Source organism: Danio rerio, chromosome 15, assembly GCF_052040795.2.
Source record: "Danio rerio strain M-AB ecotype USA chromosome 15, GRCz13ab, whole genome shotgun sequence".
Classification (NCBI taxonomy): domain Eukaryota; kingdom Metazoa; phylum Chordata; class Actinopteri; order Cypriniformes; family Danionidae; genus Danio; species Danio rerio.
Window position 1 is genome coordinate 705,131 of NC_141035.1, and position 15,944 is coordinate 721,074.

At 38.1% G+C, this 15,944-nt stretch overlaps 1 protein-coding gene across 3 annotated transcripts; it reads right to left on the minus strand.

The window, feature by feature from the left end:
* Positions 1-747: 747 nt before the first annotated feature.
* On the minus strand, positions 748-15,503 carry LOC147840489 (uncharacterized). Of its 3 annotated transcripts, none has more exons than XR_015508895.1 (4): positions 9,370-9,426; positions 8,920-9,057; positions 1,686-5,541; positions 748-1,503 (listed from the first exon to the last, which is right to left on the minus strand). XR_015508895.1 is itself a non-coding variant. In XM_088651204.1 (4 exons), the coding sequence occupies exons 2-4, from the start codon at positions 15,089-15,091 to the stop codon at positions 3,632-3,634; spliced, it is 2,784 nt and encodes a 927-aa protein (XP_088507330.1). In that variant the 5' UTR covers positions 15,092-15,111; positions 15,456-15,503; the 3' UTR covers positions 748-3,631. The 3 variants fall into 3 exon arrangements, 2 of the variants coding, with proteins under 2 accessions (XP_088507330.1, XP_087139648.1); XM_088651204.1 differs by lacking the exons at positions 8,920-9,057; positions 9,370-9,426 and adding exons at positions 10,980-11,926; positions 14,974-15,111; positions 15,456-15,503 and having other exon boundaries at positions 748-5,350; XM_087283522.1 differs by having other exon boundaries at positions 748-5,541.
* Between the last annotated feature and the right edge of the window lie 441 nt (positions 15,504-15,944).

A 15,944-nucleotide genomic window follows, 5' to 3' on the forward strand; every position in this document is an offset into this window, starting at 1 on the left:
GAATTAAAAATGTACATATATAATTAGTTTTGATACCAGGTGTCACTGTTAAAATCCAAATTGTGCAAAATATTATTTACAAGTGAAGATAAGTTAAGTTTACAAAATGAGCAGCTATCTTTCTCCACACACACACACACACACACAAACAAACACACAGACACACGCACACACACACACATATATATATATATATATATATATATATATATATATATATATATATATATATATATATATATATACACACACACACACACACACACACACACACACACACAAAAACACACACGATTAATTCTTTAACTACGGACACTTCAGTCCTTTGATCAAATATCTAAAAATATATTTTGTTCAAATTCCTCTTTCTTTGTCAAACTAATAATAAAACAAACTTTTAAAAATGTACTAGCTTTCTATTATATTTCTTTCAAATTATTCAACCTCCTTTTAGGTTTCAAAATCCCTGTTTTCCCCTTGTCGCACACCCACAGTTTTAAACTTCTACAATGAAATAACATTTTAAAAGATTATTTATCTAGTATCTATTAATGTATCTTATTCAAGCAGTAGTGAAATAGTTATAGTCATTAATGTGAGACTATTATCAATATTATCATTATTTCCAGCACAACACTGTACAGTCGCTATAAAAAGTTTGTGAAAGACATCAGAGCACATTTTCAAGATGGAGGGAATTACAATTTACACCAATAGCACATGAAGAAAAATCACAGTAAATATTGCTTGATAAGGTAATACATTTATTCTACATCATTTCCAAACATGCTGTACCTTCGAAGGTGTTTTAAAAAAAAAAGCATAACAAAATTAAAGTAAATTAGAGGCATGAAAGGCTAGTATCAATTCAAAGCTAATCAGTGAAGCCATCTTTAATTTCTTCACAACAAACTGTAGAAATGTAATTTCCACCACACTGCCCCCTGTGGTGGAAAATATATTTATGGCTACAAAACACAATTGATATGGATTGTGAAAGTACAGGGGTTGGACAATGAAACTGAAGCACTGCCCAATATAGTGTTGGAGGTTTCATGTCTAAATTAGAGCACAACAACATTTTCAGCACAACACATTATATACATCTGCTTTGTTTCTTCTAGAGCTCGAAACCGCTGCAATAACCCAACTTATTATAAAGAAACCCAACCTGGATCACTCAGTTTTATCCAACTACTCGGAAGCCAACTTTTCTCTCTCCTTTCAGGCTTACATTAATACCATCACCCAATTATCATTCCTACGTCGTATCGCCAAGCTATGTCCATTTATCAATAGAAAAGACTGAAACTCTCAACTCGTCACATCATGCCCACTGCAATTCTCTCTTTATTAGCTTACTTGCAAACTCTTTTTTCAAGTTATAATACCTTAAAAAGTCTGCTTCTAGAATTCTCACTCATACTAAACGCTCAGCTCAAACCACCCTAGGCTTCCAGTACCACATCGCATTCAATTAAAAATGCTCTTACTATCAAATCACTACATTTAGGTTTAGGTTTAACTTTATTTGTCCCCGAGAGGAAATTTGTCTTGGGCATGAAAGGTGCTACAACATTGTCTAAACAGACAGTAAAAATAAATAAAACAAAACAATTAAGAACAAACCGTTAAGAACATACATTGTTTACAGAATAAGACCGTATATACATTCCTATATATACATTCCTTAGGGCGCACTCACATTAGGTACAGTTGCCTTGAACCATGCCAAAGCGCGATTGTCCCCCATTCCCTCGGCCTGCACTCACATTGCATTTTTACCTACCAGACCTGGGCACACTTGCATCATAGAAGATGTGACTGTTCAGTTTAACAGGAAGAGAAGCGCTCTCGCCCAGCACAGTGGAGATCGCTTTAGTTATATCGTTTTGTATTATTTTTAGTCGTTTGGGATGCAGTGACACGCAGTCAAACACTTTGCCGAACAGATGCTCCACTTTTGACGCTCATAAATTATCATAAAAGTCCTCGTGCTGCAGGAATTAGGAGGTTTCCTGAAGGTGCAGCTGACGTGCAGTGAGGGGTTTGTGTCTTTAATAAACTACGACAGTTTGCGTTCATTGATATTGATAAATGATTAATAAATTCAAACGAAATAGTCCCCTAAAAGTGACGTCAGGTTTTCAGTTTTGGGCTCAGGCGTGCTTTGCACTCACACTACAAGCGTACCGCGCCAAAGCCCAAGTGAACCACACTCTGGCACACCTCTTCCAACCGGGCCAGGGCCGGCCAACAGAACCGTGCCTGAGCCTGATTCAGAGCACTCACACTTCTTAAACAAATCTAAAAACGTGCCTGGGCACAGTTCAGATAGCATACCGTCAGTGCGCCCTCAGCTCCCTTTGTTATTTTCTCACTTGTTACACTCCAACTGATCATTGCAATTCCCTGACTCTGGGCTTCTTGTTGTCCCTCAACATCATCTCGCTTCTATGGCGGTCAGATGATCATTCAGTGTTGTTGCACCAAAGCTCTGGAACTCTCTCCCACACACCATCTGCTGCGTCAATAGTATTTCTAGGTTTATTTCACTTCTTAAAACCCACTTATTTTCTGAATCCTACAAACGTGAACTTCTGTAGCTGTTTGTTCCCTTTTTGCAATTTGTCCTTCTATTTTCTGTACCCTTTTACATTTTTTTTCAGTTCTTGAACTTTAGTTGTAAAGCATGCTTGAGCACCACAAAAAAATAAATGCATTATTACATGCCAATCTTCTGCCAGTCAGTAGGTGGCTACAAATATACATACTACCAGTCACATACTGACAGAAATGTGGGTGCCTTGAAAATTGTCCTTTGTATATCACGCATAACAATTTTGATCTGTACTGATTGAATTATTTCAGATTTACAACACCTCTACAATGCAGGAATAACTGGAATAACTACTAAATAACAATTACTAAAATTTGTGCCTTATGTCATATAAAAGCTACATAATAACTGCATCACAAATGTATCTATGATAGTCTACTGAATGTACAGATACAGATGCCAGTGCTACGTCTACTTGATTTGGCACAATCTTATGTTAGGGACTATGTTGTCCGGGGCTTAATGGCCCTGCTAGGGTCTACCAAGGCAAAAAGGTCCTAGGTGATGGGTCTGAGTGTAGTTTAATAAAAACCCTATAAGCACAACAAAAATCGAGGACCATGGTGTATCCCAAAATCCAGGAACCGGGGCCAACGCTGGAGCAGGCCTGGAGTGGAGGCTTGGACGTGGGAAGCTTTATCCCCATGGAACCAAGCCAGTCTCAACCCAACCCCAACCTTACTCAGGGACTTTTTTTGGCAGGATGCGAATGCTGTGATAGCACCTTTAGTCTAGTGTGAGTTATTACATGATTCCTGTCTATCAACTCCACACTAATGACTGCTGATTCTTCTGTGAGTGTGAATCCTCTCCTGGTAATTAAGTTTTACTTTCTCCTTCCAACTTGAAAAGATATAAACAGCTTATCTCCGGTGTGACTCTCCGGGTGTCTTGTGAAATTTTATGCATGTAGAGTTCTTGCCAAATAATCCACAGGTGTGAGGCTTTTATTCATTATGAAGCATCACATGGAAATCAAGGGATTGTTTATATCTGAAACTCTGTCCACACTTAACAGACATTAGGCTTCTCAACAGCATGAATCCTCATATGCTCGGTGAGGTTTTTTTTCCAAGAGAAACTTTTACCACATTGATGGCAGGTGTGAGGCTTTTCTCCAGTGTGAACTCTCATATGCCTTTTAAGACTTTGGGTACAAACGAAACTCTTTCCACACTGTTGGCAACTGTGAGGCTTCTCTCCAGTGTGAATCCTCATATGATCAATAAGGTTTTGTTTCCAAGTAAAACTCTTTCCACATTGACAGCAGGTGTTAGGCTTTTCCCCGGTGTGAATCCTTGTATGCTCTATAAGAGTTTGTTTCCAAAAGAAACTCTTTCCACACTCTTGGCAAGTGTAAGGCTTTTCTCCAGTGTGAATCTTCATATGCTCCGTAAGGTTTTGTTTCCAAGTGAAACTTTTTCCACACTGTTTGCAAGTGTACATCTTTTCTCCAGTGTGAATCTTCATGTGGTTTTTAAGGTTTTGTTCACCAGTGAAACTCTTTCCGCACTGTTGGCAAGTGTAGGGCTTTTCTCCAGTGTGAATCCTAGTATGCTCTGTAAGCCTTTGTTCTCGAGTGAAACTCTTTCCACACTGCTGGCAAGTGTAACGATTTCCACCAGTGTGAAACGTCATGTGGTTTTGAAGGTTTTGTTTACAAGTGAAACTCTTACCACACTGATCGCAAGTGTGAGGCTTTTCTCCAGAGTGAACCTTCATGTGTTTTACAAGATTTTGTTTACAAATGAAACTTTTTCCACACTGCTGACAAGTGTAAGGCTTTTCTCCAGTGTGAATCCTCATATGTTCTGTATGGTATCGTTTCCAGGTGAAACTCTTTCCACAGAGTTGGCAAGTGTAAGGCTTTTCTCCAGAGTGAACCTTCATATGTTCTGTACGGTATCGTTTACAAATAAAACTCTTTCCACACTGCTGACAAGTGAAAGGCTTTTCTCCAGTATGAACCCTCATATGTTCTATAAGTATATGTTTCAGGGTAAAACTCTTTCCGCACTGATCGCAAGCGTTAGGCTTTTCTTCAGTGTGAACCATCATGTGATTTAGAAGTTTTTGTTTACAAATGAAACTCTTTCCACACTGTTGGCAGGTGTGAGGCTTTTCTCCAGAGTGAATCTTCATGTGTTCTGTATGGTATCGTTTCCAGGTGAAACTCTTTCCACACAGATGGCAGGTGTAAGGCCTTTCTCCAGTGTGAACCTTCATATGTTCTGTAAGGTATCGTTTACAAGTGAAACTCATTTCACACTGTTGGCAAGTGAAGGGCTTTTCTCCAGTATGAACCCTCAAATGATCTGTAAGTTTATGTTTCTGGGTGAAACTCTTTCCACACTGTTGGCAAGGGTAAGGCCTTTCTCCTGTGTGAACCCTCATATGTTCTATAAGGTTTCGTTTACAAGTGAAACCCTTTTCACAATGATTGCAGGTGTAAGGCTTTTCTCCAGTGTGAATCCTCATATGTTCTGTAAGCATGTGCTTCTGAGTGAAACCCTTTCCACACTGTTTGCAAGTGTAAGGCTTTTCTCCAGTGTGAACCCTCATATGTTCTGTAAGTATATGTTTCTGAGTGAAACTCTTTCCACACTGTTGGCAAGTGTGAGGCCTTTCTCCAGTGTGAATCTTCATATGTTCTGTAAGTATATGTTTTTGTGTGAAACTCTTTCCACACTGTTTGCAAGTGTAAGGTCTTTCTCCAGTGTGAATTCTCATGTGTTTTGTAAAGGATTGCTTGCGAGTGAAACTCTTTCCACACTGATGGCAGGTATTAGGTTCGGTCTTGCAGGCTGGTCTTTCTGAAGCAGTTTTTGTCTGTTCTGATTTTACTCCACTTATTTCCTCATACTGATCCTTCTGTTCTCTTTCATTCGGATCTTGACTCTCCTCCTTGAGTGGCATCAGGTCTACAGTGGAGAACAAAGACAAATACAACTTTGTAGGTATGAAACAAATAATTTCAATTAATTGAATTTTCAATTAAAACATATTATATGGTTAAAGACTTAAATCCATTTTCGGAAATTTTTGGCATGTACCATGTACTGTACTATGCTGTGGGCAACACTTTTGAAGCCTGTATGCATAATGCTTTTGTGGAAATACAAATTTATAAAATCAATGTTCCAGTTTAATAGTTTAAACTGAAAATGTTACATATATTTTACATTTTGAAGATGATGGAATCTGGTCTGGCAGGGCAAGTGTCTGAGGCATTATCCTATTGTGTGTATCATGGCTGTCAAACTCACTTTTTGGAGGGCCGCAGCTCTGCACAGTTTAATTCCAACACACTTACCTGTAGGTTTCAAACAAACCTGAAATACTATATTTTGAAAGTTTTATCAGGTGGAGCCTCAGATTGAACCTTCAAGCTCAAGAAAGATCGGACTTCACTCCAGACTGAATCTTTTGAGCTCAACCACTATTTTTATCAAGTTTCACTCTATCCAAAAGAACCATATAGACCAGTACATTTGGTTATGCTCTGCACTTTCAGACAAGAGTTAACAAACTCGGGGTTGGTTTAAAAGAAAAACTATTCTCTATTTTGATAGAGAAGGATGAGAGCATATATAATGGTAACAAGAATAGTTTTACTGTCGAGGAAGAAATTCTCTCTGTCAGGGAAATTTGAATGTGGATTCTGTTTTGATTTGGTAAATTTTGCTTTGACTTGATGCATCCTCTGGTTTGCCCGAGAAGGTAAACAACAGTTCTTTTGTGTTAACAGGTATACCCTTGCTGACACTGATGAACCGTCTTCAAAGCTGGATGGCTTGATGACTACATGAACCCCTGTTGTGAGTGGAGGGTTGGAGAGCCCTTAGCTTGGGGCCTGGAATTTTTAGGTTCCGGCTTGTCCAAGAAGGGGCGAAGAAACTCTGTGATAATATTAAGGGAGCATGAGTCATTACTTCCACTCTCCTTAGTGACCTCACTGGTTGACTTGAAGCAGAATTTTGCCCATCGGTCAAAAAGAAAGGACTGAAGTATTCGGATTTATACCATCACAACACCCTCTGCTTGCAGGGAGGTATTGGTGGATTCCTCCAGTTTTGTCTAGAAAAGACCTTGCAAAAAGCTGCAAATGAATGCTAGGTTACTTTCAACAACTGAGAAGGGTGATTTAGCAACTCCTTTGTGGATAGTTACTTCAAATCAATAATAACAGAGTCAGACTGAATTTGACAAATAAATAGGATATTCACCCTATAAATGTACATTAAAACAATACAAGTTAGTGTTTGGGCGGACCACGAAGCAATAGTGTCAGTTGCAGCGAACTAGTTTTATGGCATCAGGTTAGACTTTGACACACTTAAGGTGCTCGTATGCATTAAAAATAAATACAGGCCACGACTGAACATGGAGGATGATCTCCAAGTGGCGGTTATGCTGACCTACACACTTTCTTTGATAAAGAGATTGCAATTCAGCCAGTAAGTGATGGGCATGCTCTTTATAGTCTCCTGAGGGATCTCCCAGGCCTGAACTAAAGCATCCGCTAACCTCTGGACAGTCTGTGGGGCAATGTGGCATTGGATTCAGGTCTGAGGAATGGGTGGGCCAGTCCATTGGATCAATGCCTTAATCTTGCAGGAACTGCTGACACATTCCATCCACATGAGGTTTAGTATAGTCTTGCATTAGGAGGAACCCAGGGACAACTGCAGTGACATATGGTCTCACAAGGGGTCTGAGGATCTCATCTCATTTAGCAAAACATTCTCTGCGGCATCTCCACACTCACATGCTCAGTGTAAACCTGCTTTCATTTGTGAAGAGCACAGGGCGCCAGTAGGGAATTTGCCAATCTTGGTGTTCTCTGGCAAATGTCCTGCGTGGTGTTGGGCTATAAGCCAGGGATGGGCAAACTTGATCCTTGAGGGCCGGTGTCCCTGCAGAGTTTTGTTCCAACACTAATCAAACACACCTGAACAAACTAATCAGTGTCTTCAAGATCACTAGAAATCTATAAGCAGGTGTGTTTGATTAGGGTTGGAGCTAAACTGTGCAGGACACCGGCCCTCCAGGACTGAGTTTGCCCACCCCTGGCCTACGCTTTTTTATTTGATTTGTATTGTGACGATTTATGTTTACACATTAATCATAAAGAAATGAATGCCTTGACTGAACATAATATTCTGTGTAAGGCTTCTTTACTCTTCTCCTATTCTTTGGAGATCAATTGGATAATCTGTCCTTTAGGGTGGTATAGAACTGTATAGTAATCAGTGCATTCATACAGTCTTCAATATTTATATAGCAGTCATTGTGATAATACCCCCCTTCCCCCACCCCCAAAACGTATTTTACAGATCTACATGATTGACATGAATGACCTGTTTCAAGATAAAAATGACAAGTTTTGTAGTAAGATCACACTCCTGTTACCAGAGATGTATGAATTGGCACAAGATAAGAATGACCAATAGATTTACACTAGGGTTGTGCAATTACTCAAATTTTCGATGTCAATTTTGGCTCCCAGCGATCACAAAAACAATGCAATCGAGAATAACAATTATTTTGGTCTGTTCTCCTCTATACACAGGGCGTCAGCGTCAACGTTGATAAAAGTAAATAATAAAATGCACAACAAATTTATTATATATATTTGTTATATTATATTATAATACATTTCCCAGAGATGGGTTGCAGCTGGAAGGGCATGCACTGTATAAAACATATGTTGGATAAGTTGGCGGTTCATTCCGCTGTGGTGACCCCTGAACAATAAAGGGACTAAGCTGAAAAGCAAATGAATGAATGAATAATTTAATATAATGTAATATTTGTTAATAAATAAAGGTTTAAATGAACATTTCTTACAAACATTTTAGACAAAACATCAGACAGGTGGGCCTGCTTTAAGGCATATACTGGATCTGTTTTTGTGCAAGGGAGATGAGTAAATACATGTTTATATTAAATCTAAAACTAGAGTTTACACATCGTACACAGACACGTCTGCACTAACCTCTGATTTCTCTCAACACGGGACAGCAGTAAATCCTAAAATAACTCTTTCACACTCCACATGAAAAACAAACCAGCATCAGTCCTCAGTTCTGACTGGCAGTTTTACTCTAATCAGTTCATCATGTTTAAAAGACGAACATTTATCCAAACAAGTTGGCGATTTGTGCAGTTATAATCAGCAGATGTTAAATATGATGAATATGATGTCAGATAAAGCAGTTTACTGAGAAATATTGATCAGTGTAGAGCTGCAGATCTGAATGAGGATCAAATGTTGAGATTTGAGGATGAAAACCAACCTGTTTGTTCCTCAGGATCTTCATGTTTGACTCTGAAAGCTTCTTCAGTCTCTTCATGTTTGACTGTGAATGTTTCTTCAATCTTGATGTCTTCACTCTCCTCTTTAATAAACGCCATCTTTATAATAATCTGCTGTTCTGTGGGTTTGGACAAGATGAAGAGCATCATTAACAGAGGAAAATGACTCAATCTCTGGCTTTGTCTCAGTTTAAAATAAAAGTCTCTTGTTCTCCAGCGACTGATTTGGTGTTGATGATGAACTGATTTATGATATAAAGACAGAACATAAACGCAGCTTTACTGTTATTCAGATGTGGAATAACGTTCATTAACGCTTAAAAAACATTACATTCAAGAATATGTTTACCTAATTTTACATCTCATTCAACAGCTGTAATCTTGCCTAAACATGATACAAATAATCGATCGAAATCTATTTATAAACAAACCTTTCTCGGGTAGCTTTACAACAGAAACGGAGCACGGCGCAGCCTGATGACATCACCGACAAACCAAGATAAAAGTCCCGTGTCTAAACATTATTGGAAAAATTGATAACTACTTTTAAAAATGTGTGAGTGTGAGATCTGAGATTGACTAATCAAGAGCTGTTTTGATACCAGGTATCTTTGTATTAAAATGCAAATAGGAAAACATTTTTTACAAGTAAAATAGTAAATTTTATATTCAAGTATACAAGTATATACAAGTATATATATATATATATATATATATATATATATATATATATATATATATATATATAAATATATATATATATATATATATATATATATATATATATATATATATATATATAATTTTTTTTCTTCTAACCCTAACCTAATAATTAAAATTGCAATGCAATAAAAACAGAATACAAATAATTACATATAGAAATTTGAAAAAGCCACAGCATTATTTTAATAACACAGAAAAGTTACAAGGCAAAGGGAATCTGATTAAAATAAATTAATAGATAAATATAATAAAAGATAAATATGCTCTTTAGTCATTATTGTAAGTACTTGCAAAAATTGTAAAAAAAAACCAAAGATGAGGACCGGGCGAGGGCGGATGGAATTGCAGAACGTCTTCAGAAGAAAAACTGGAGGGTGTCAGAAGATGTGGAAAACAGGAGACTCTCAGGACCGTTGTCATAGCAGGAGCTTGCTCTAGTAGTGGAATCATTTCAAGTCTGTTGTGAAGTAAATTTCACTTGCGAATGAAGCGAGCAAACTCAGTGCGCGCGACGTATCTGAAGAGCGGTAGGGGTGAGTTGCGCGCGACGTACCTTAAGAGCGGTGGGGGTGAGTTGCAAGCTGAAAAGCGGTGGGGTTGAGTTGCGCCCGATGTACCTGAAGAGCTGGGAGGGATGCGGTGGAGACTATTTAAGTACCAGGCGGGAGACGCGCGGTTTCCAGGATATTATAATTCGTTTGCGGGCACCCGGGAGTCTCTATGCATTTGCGGGAGACTCCTGGAACTTGCAGGAGACTTGGGATGACTGGGACTGGGACATTACCCAATATGCCGCAACCGGGACCCCACCATGGAGCCAGGCTTGGGCTTAGGGTTGATTCCCCATGGAATCCAGTAAAGCTAAACCTGAAGAAGCAATGTTGGATCATCCTCATGCTCTGGTGTGAGTCATTACATGATTCCTGTCTATGAAACTCAACACTGATGTCTCCTAAATCGGTTATCTCTGAATGTGAATTCTCTCGTGGTAATTAGGTTTTACTTTCTCCTTCCAACTTGAGAACATATAAACAGCTTATGTCCAGTGTGAATCTCCGGGTGTCTTGAGTAATGTCATGCATGTAAAGTTCTTGCCACACAATCCACAGGTGTGAGGCTTTTATCCATTATGAAGCATCACATGAGCATTAGCAGATTGTGTACATCTGAAGTTCTGTCCACACTTAGCAGATAGAAGTCTTCTCTCCACTGTGATTCCTCATATGCTCTGTAAGGTTTTCCCCCCCAGAGAATCTCTTTCCATACTGATGGCTTTCCACACTGAGGTGTGAGGTTTTTCTCTAGTGTGAACCTGCATGTGTTTTTTAAGGGTTTGTATACAAGTAAAACTCTTTCCACACTGTTGGCAACTGTGAGGCTTTTCTCCAGTGTGAATCCTCATATGCTTGGTAAGGTTTTGTTTCCAAGTGAAACACTTTCCACACTGATGGCAAATGTTAAGCTTTCCACCAGTGTGACTCTTCATGTGGCTTTTAAGGTATTGTTTACAAGTGAAACTCTTTCCGCACTCGTGGCAAATGCAAGGCTTTTCTCCAGTGTGAATCCTCATATGTTCCCTAAGGACATGTTTCTTAATGTAACTCTTCCCGCAGTATTGGCAAGCGTAAGGCTTTTCATCAGCGTGAAACTTCATGTGGTTTTTGTGGTTTTGTTTGCAAGTGAAACTCTTTCCACACTGTTGGCAAGTGTAAGGCTTTTCTCCAGTGTGAACCCTCATATGTTCTGTAAGGTATCGTTTACAAGTGTAGCTCTTTCCACACTCGTGGCAGGTGTACGGCTTTTCTCCAGTGTGAATCATCATATGTTCTGTAAGTATATGTTTCAGAGTGTAACTCTTTCCACAGTGTTGGCAGGTATAAGGCCTTTCTCCAGTGTGAATTCTCATATGGTTTATAAAGGTTTGTTTACGAGTGAAACTCCTTCCACAGTGTTGGCAAGTGTAGGGCTTTTCTCCACTGTGAACCTTCATGTGGTTTTTACAGTATTGTTTACAACTGAAACTCTTCCCACAGTGTTGGCAAGTGTAAGGCTTGTCTCCGATGTGAATTCTCACGTGGTTTGTAAAGGATTGTTTACAAGTGAAACTCTTTCCACACTGATGGCAGATGTTAGATTCGGTCTTCTGGGCTGTTCTTTCTGAAGACGGTTTTGTCTGTTCTGATTCTTCTCTGGATACTTCCTCATGTTGATTCTTCTCTTCCATCTCATTCTGATCTTCGCTCTCCTCTTTAAGTTGCATCAGTTCTGCAGTAAAGAAAAAACAGATGACATACCATTTTACAATTAAAACAATATTATATTGTTAAAAGAATTCAATGCAATTTGGTACATTTTTGCCATTTCCCATAGACTGCACTATGCTGTGGGTAGCACTTTCTATAAAGCCTGTATACATAATGAGTTTGTAGAAATGCTATATACATTGTTTTACATTTCAAAGTAAAGACAACGACATTATGAGAAAATTCGGGTCTGGCAGGGTAAGTGTCCGAGACATTATCCTGTTGTCTGTATCAGGGGGTCTCAAACTCAAACTGCACAGTTTATTTCCAACACACTTACCTGTAGGTTTCAAACAAACCAAGTTCAGGCGTCAGCGTTCCATGCCATAGCACCAAGGCGAATCTCCTACCCATGTACAACTCCCTGCAGACCGGAGCACCTCTTCCTTCCGTCACTCCACCATTCAAAGCCCCAAAGAAGTCAAGCAAGGGCTGCAGTGGTCCTTATCAACTTCCGGACAAAAACAAGTCTTCAAAACCAAGCAACAGCCTTTAGTGAATCAGGGACAAGCCCTGGGTCCGGAGGATGTCGATTCTTAATCCTCGTAAGCCGTTCTCAATGCTATACCAACATGTACTTCCACAAGCAACCAGTGAAGTGTGAGCTTGCCTCGGCTAACAGTATCCTCAGTTTCATCCTTGGCCAGTAGCCTCTCCATCCAACTCAAGCCCAAGGTCACTACAGAAAGAGTAGGCCCAGACTCCTGCCCTGCTTCCTCATACCCTTCTGATTCCCACAGCCAATGTTAGCATGAGGCTGCCTCCACTACCAACTCCCTCTTCCCCAGGTTTTCCCATCCCCTGGCATTCCAGCTTGTGGATGCCTCTGTTGATGACGCTAAGACTAACGTCAGCAGCTCCTCCTCTCGTTCCTTCTTTTCCTCATACCTTTGATTCCAGAGACATCCCAAGCACGTCTTTGCAAATGCCTACGCCATCCCACTTTCCACTAATTTTAACTGCAAAGCACATTCCTGGATCTAAAAACCAAATTGCTGACTCTCGCGATTTGCCTTGCATAAGATCAGACAGTTGGCTCAAGAGGCATAACATTTTCCATCCTAAGTGCCACCCTATTCAGAACTGCTTCCCCTGTTGGGAACAAGTAATTTGTTAAATTGTACTGTTGATTATCAGTTCATATACAAAAAAAGCTTTGTTTCTGCCTTTTATATTGTTAGATCACACTCTCTGTTCCAGATAAATAAGATCTAGCCCTGGACACCAGTATTCAACTGAATAAACAATCCTCTATAAATATAGGAGTTGACTGAGAAAACCAGAGATGAGAAGCAGGAGACGAAATCATGATAAAGAAAGAGCAGAGTTTCTTGAATAATATAAGCTGCATTTGATTCAATGCTCAGACTTCATCTGACCAGGGGTCAGCTCTTTGTACTCAGTTAGCTGTATTTGGTTATTGACGATTTGACATCTGAGAGTTGTTGTCATAGCAACAGTTCTGGTAGCTCAAACCTGGTCAGAAGCAGGTTCAGTTCACATAAACAGGACTAGATTGGGTCAGTTCAAGCAAAGTTAATACATAAAGTATGTACCGAATTCTGACATTTTCTTACAGTAGTAGTTACATACACTTGGGAAAATAGTGAATATTTTTAAACTATATATATATATATATATATATATATATATATATATATATATATATATATATATATATATATACAAGTCATAGCTATTAATAAAATAAATAAAGTTATATATATTAATAAAACTTATGCAATCTGCACCCCCGTAATGAAAGTACAAAGACTGCCACCTGGTGGAGCAAAGAGAAAACTTATTGATATGAACTTTTTAATCGCTTTAGTACAATTTGTGTATGATCATAGAAATGCACAATATGTGACTTTTTTTAAAAGCAATAATACATTTATGGAGTCATAAACCTGTTTTGACAGTTAATATGACGGTGATTTGATGCTTCACAAAAGTTGCAGACGCCTTTACCAATGTCAAAATGCTTTTGTAAACAACCAGTTATTCTTTACACCAATTAAAAACGGCTACTATAATACTACTATGGCTACTATAATAAGGAAAAACCGCTCTAACTGTAAAACATGCATGCCATCAATGCAGCCTTTAACAAGGTCTAAAGTTATTGCGTATCATATTTAACAAACTGTTGACTGCGAATTTTATGTAATTTTGAATATTAATATTAATCAGATGATGTCATTACGCTGCTGTGCCGTCAGCCAATCGTTGCATCACTGATCATGATTTCGAGGATTGATAGATCTGTCCTTCACAACACACGAATCGATCTCAGATCAGTTCATCCAGACATTTTAATCTGATTCACAAACTTTTTTGAAGAACCAAATTAGCCAGAGATCAGTTATCAAGATTAAAAGATCCAGAATCTGCCAATCATCTTAGATCATTTAAGCGATTATTTAATTTTGCTGCTTAACAACACTGCAACACAGACCTTGAACTGGAGACATTCTCTCATCTCTTACTCGTGAAAACGAGTGTCACTTGAATTCACACAGTCATAAGATTATAAATGTGCAAAAATGAAATAATAATGTATCAATAATTATAGGAAAATATTAATTATAAAATGTAAAAACAATCAAAAATAATAATCAAATCATTAACTAATGAATTTAATTATTAAATAAAAATAATTATATAAATGACTATAATCAAATGATTACACTAAACAATTAAATTAATGTAAACAAATGATAATAAAACACAACACACACATAGGCTTGCTACATGGACACTCAGACCCTAAGATTCTTTAATATAAAGTCTAATGTGTGTGTGTGTGTGCACGCGAGACCTTTGTGCACTTATCAAAACAAATCCCTCAGCAGCTCTGAGAACACAGTCAGTGCATTTCTGAACACACAATATAACCTGCTGTTTTACTCCACAGAACTCCATATTAATCGATTAATTGATCAATTTCTGTGGAAGATTAATCAGTCATTAAAATGATCGATAGATGCAGCCCTAATAAAAACCAACCTGTTTGTTCCTCAGGATCTTCATGTTTGACTCTGAAAGCTTCTTCAGTCTCTTCATGTTTGACTGTGAATGTTTCTTCAATCTTGATGTCTTCACTCTCCTCTTTAATAAACGCCATCTTTATAATAATCTGCTGTTCTGTGGGTTTGGACAAGATGAAGAGCATCATTAACAGAGGAAAATGACTCAATCTCTGGCTTTGTCTCAGTTTAAAATAAAAGTCTCTTGTCCTCATCTCTGTTCTCCAGAGACTGATTTGGTGTTGATGATGAACTGATTTATGATATAAAGACAGAAAATAAACGCAGCTTTACTGTTATTCAGATGTGGAAGAGTCAGAATAACGTTCATTAACGCTTAATAAAACATTACATTCATCAATATATTCACTAATAATAAAGTTACTTATATATCGTTCAACAGCTACAGTGTTGAATGAGCGTGATACATTAATACAAACTATGAAATGTTTATAAACAAACCTTTCTCGAGTAGATTCACAACAGAAATGGAACGCGGCACGGCGTGATGACGTCATCGACAAGCCGAGATAAAAGTCCCGTGTCCAAAATCTCAAAATACAAACCACTTATTTACTGAAAACACTAAACAGCACTCGAGAAATATTTAGAAAATTAAACTATTATTACAAGGTGATTATTTTGAACGTGCATATATTTTCCTTAATATTTCCTTAATATTATAGATAAATAAAACAATTGTTATGTTTTGTATTGTTTTTAGAATGTGACCGTTCTTCATATTTGCTCTTTGTAATATGGTGCTCTTTATAATCAAAGCCATTTCATCCAGAATATATTTTAAATAAATGTATATTTTTTAAATGGTGCCAGTGCTGTCATACCAATGATTTAGCAAAAGCATAGAAACTCTAGTTCTGCTTAAAATGTGTATTAGTAAAGGTGAAAACAGAAGAGGAAATAAGAATAGTTTTGGAATGGGATCAGATT

Coding starts and splice junctions, on each gene's coding strand:
- LOC147840489 (XM_088651204.1), bottom strand. CDS start 15,091: ATGGCGTTTATTAAAGAGGAGAGTGAAGACATCAAGATTGAAGAAACA. Junction 11,927..14,973: donor AGATCCTGAGGAACAAACAG/GTTGGTTTTTAT, acceptor TCTTTACTGCAG/AACTGATGCAACTTAAAGAG. Junction 5,351..10,979: donor TACAAACCCTTAAAAAACAC/ATGCAGGTTCAC, acceptor TTTACAAAACAC/ATGAGAATTCACACTGGAGA.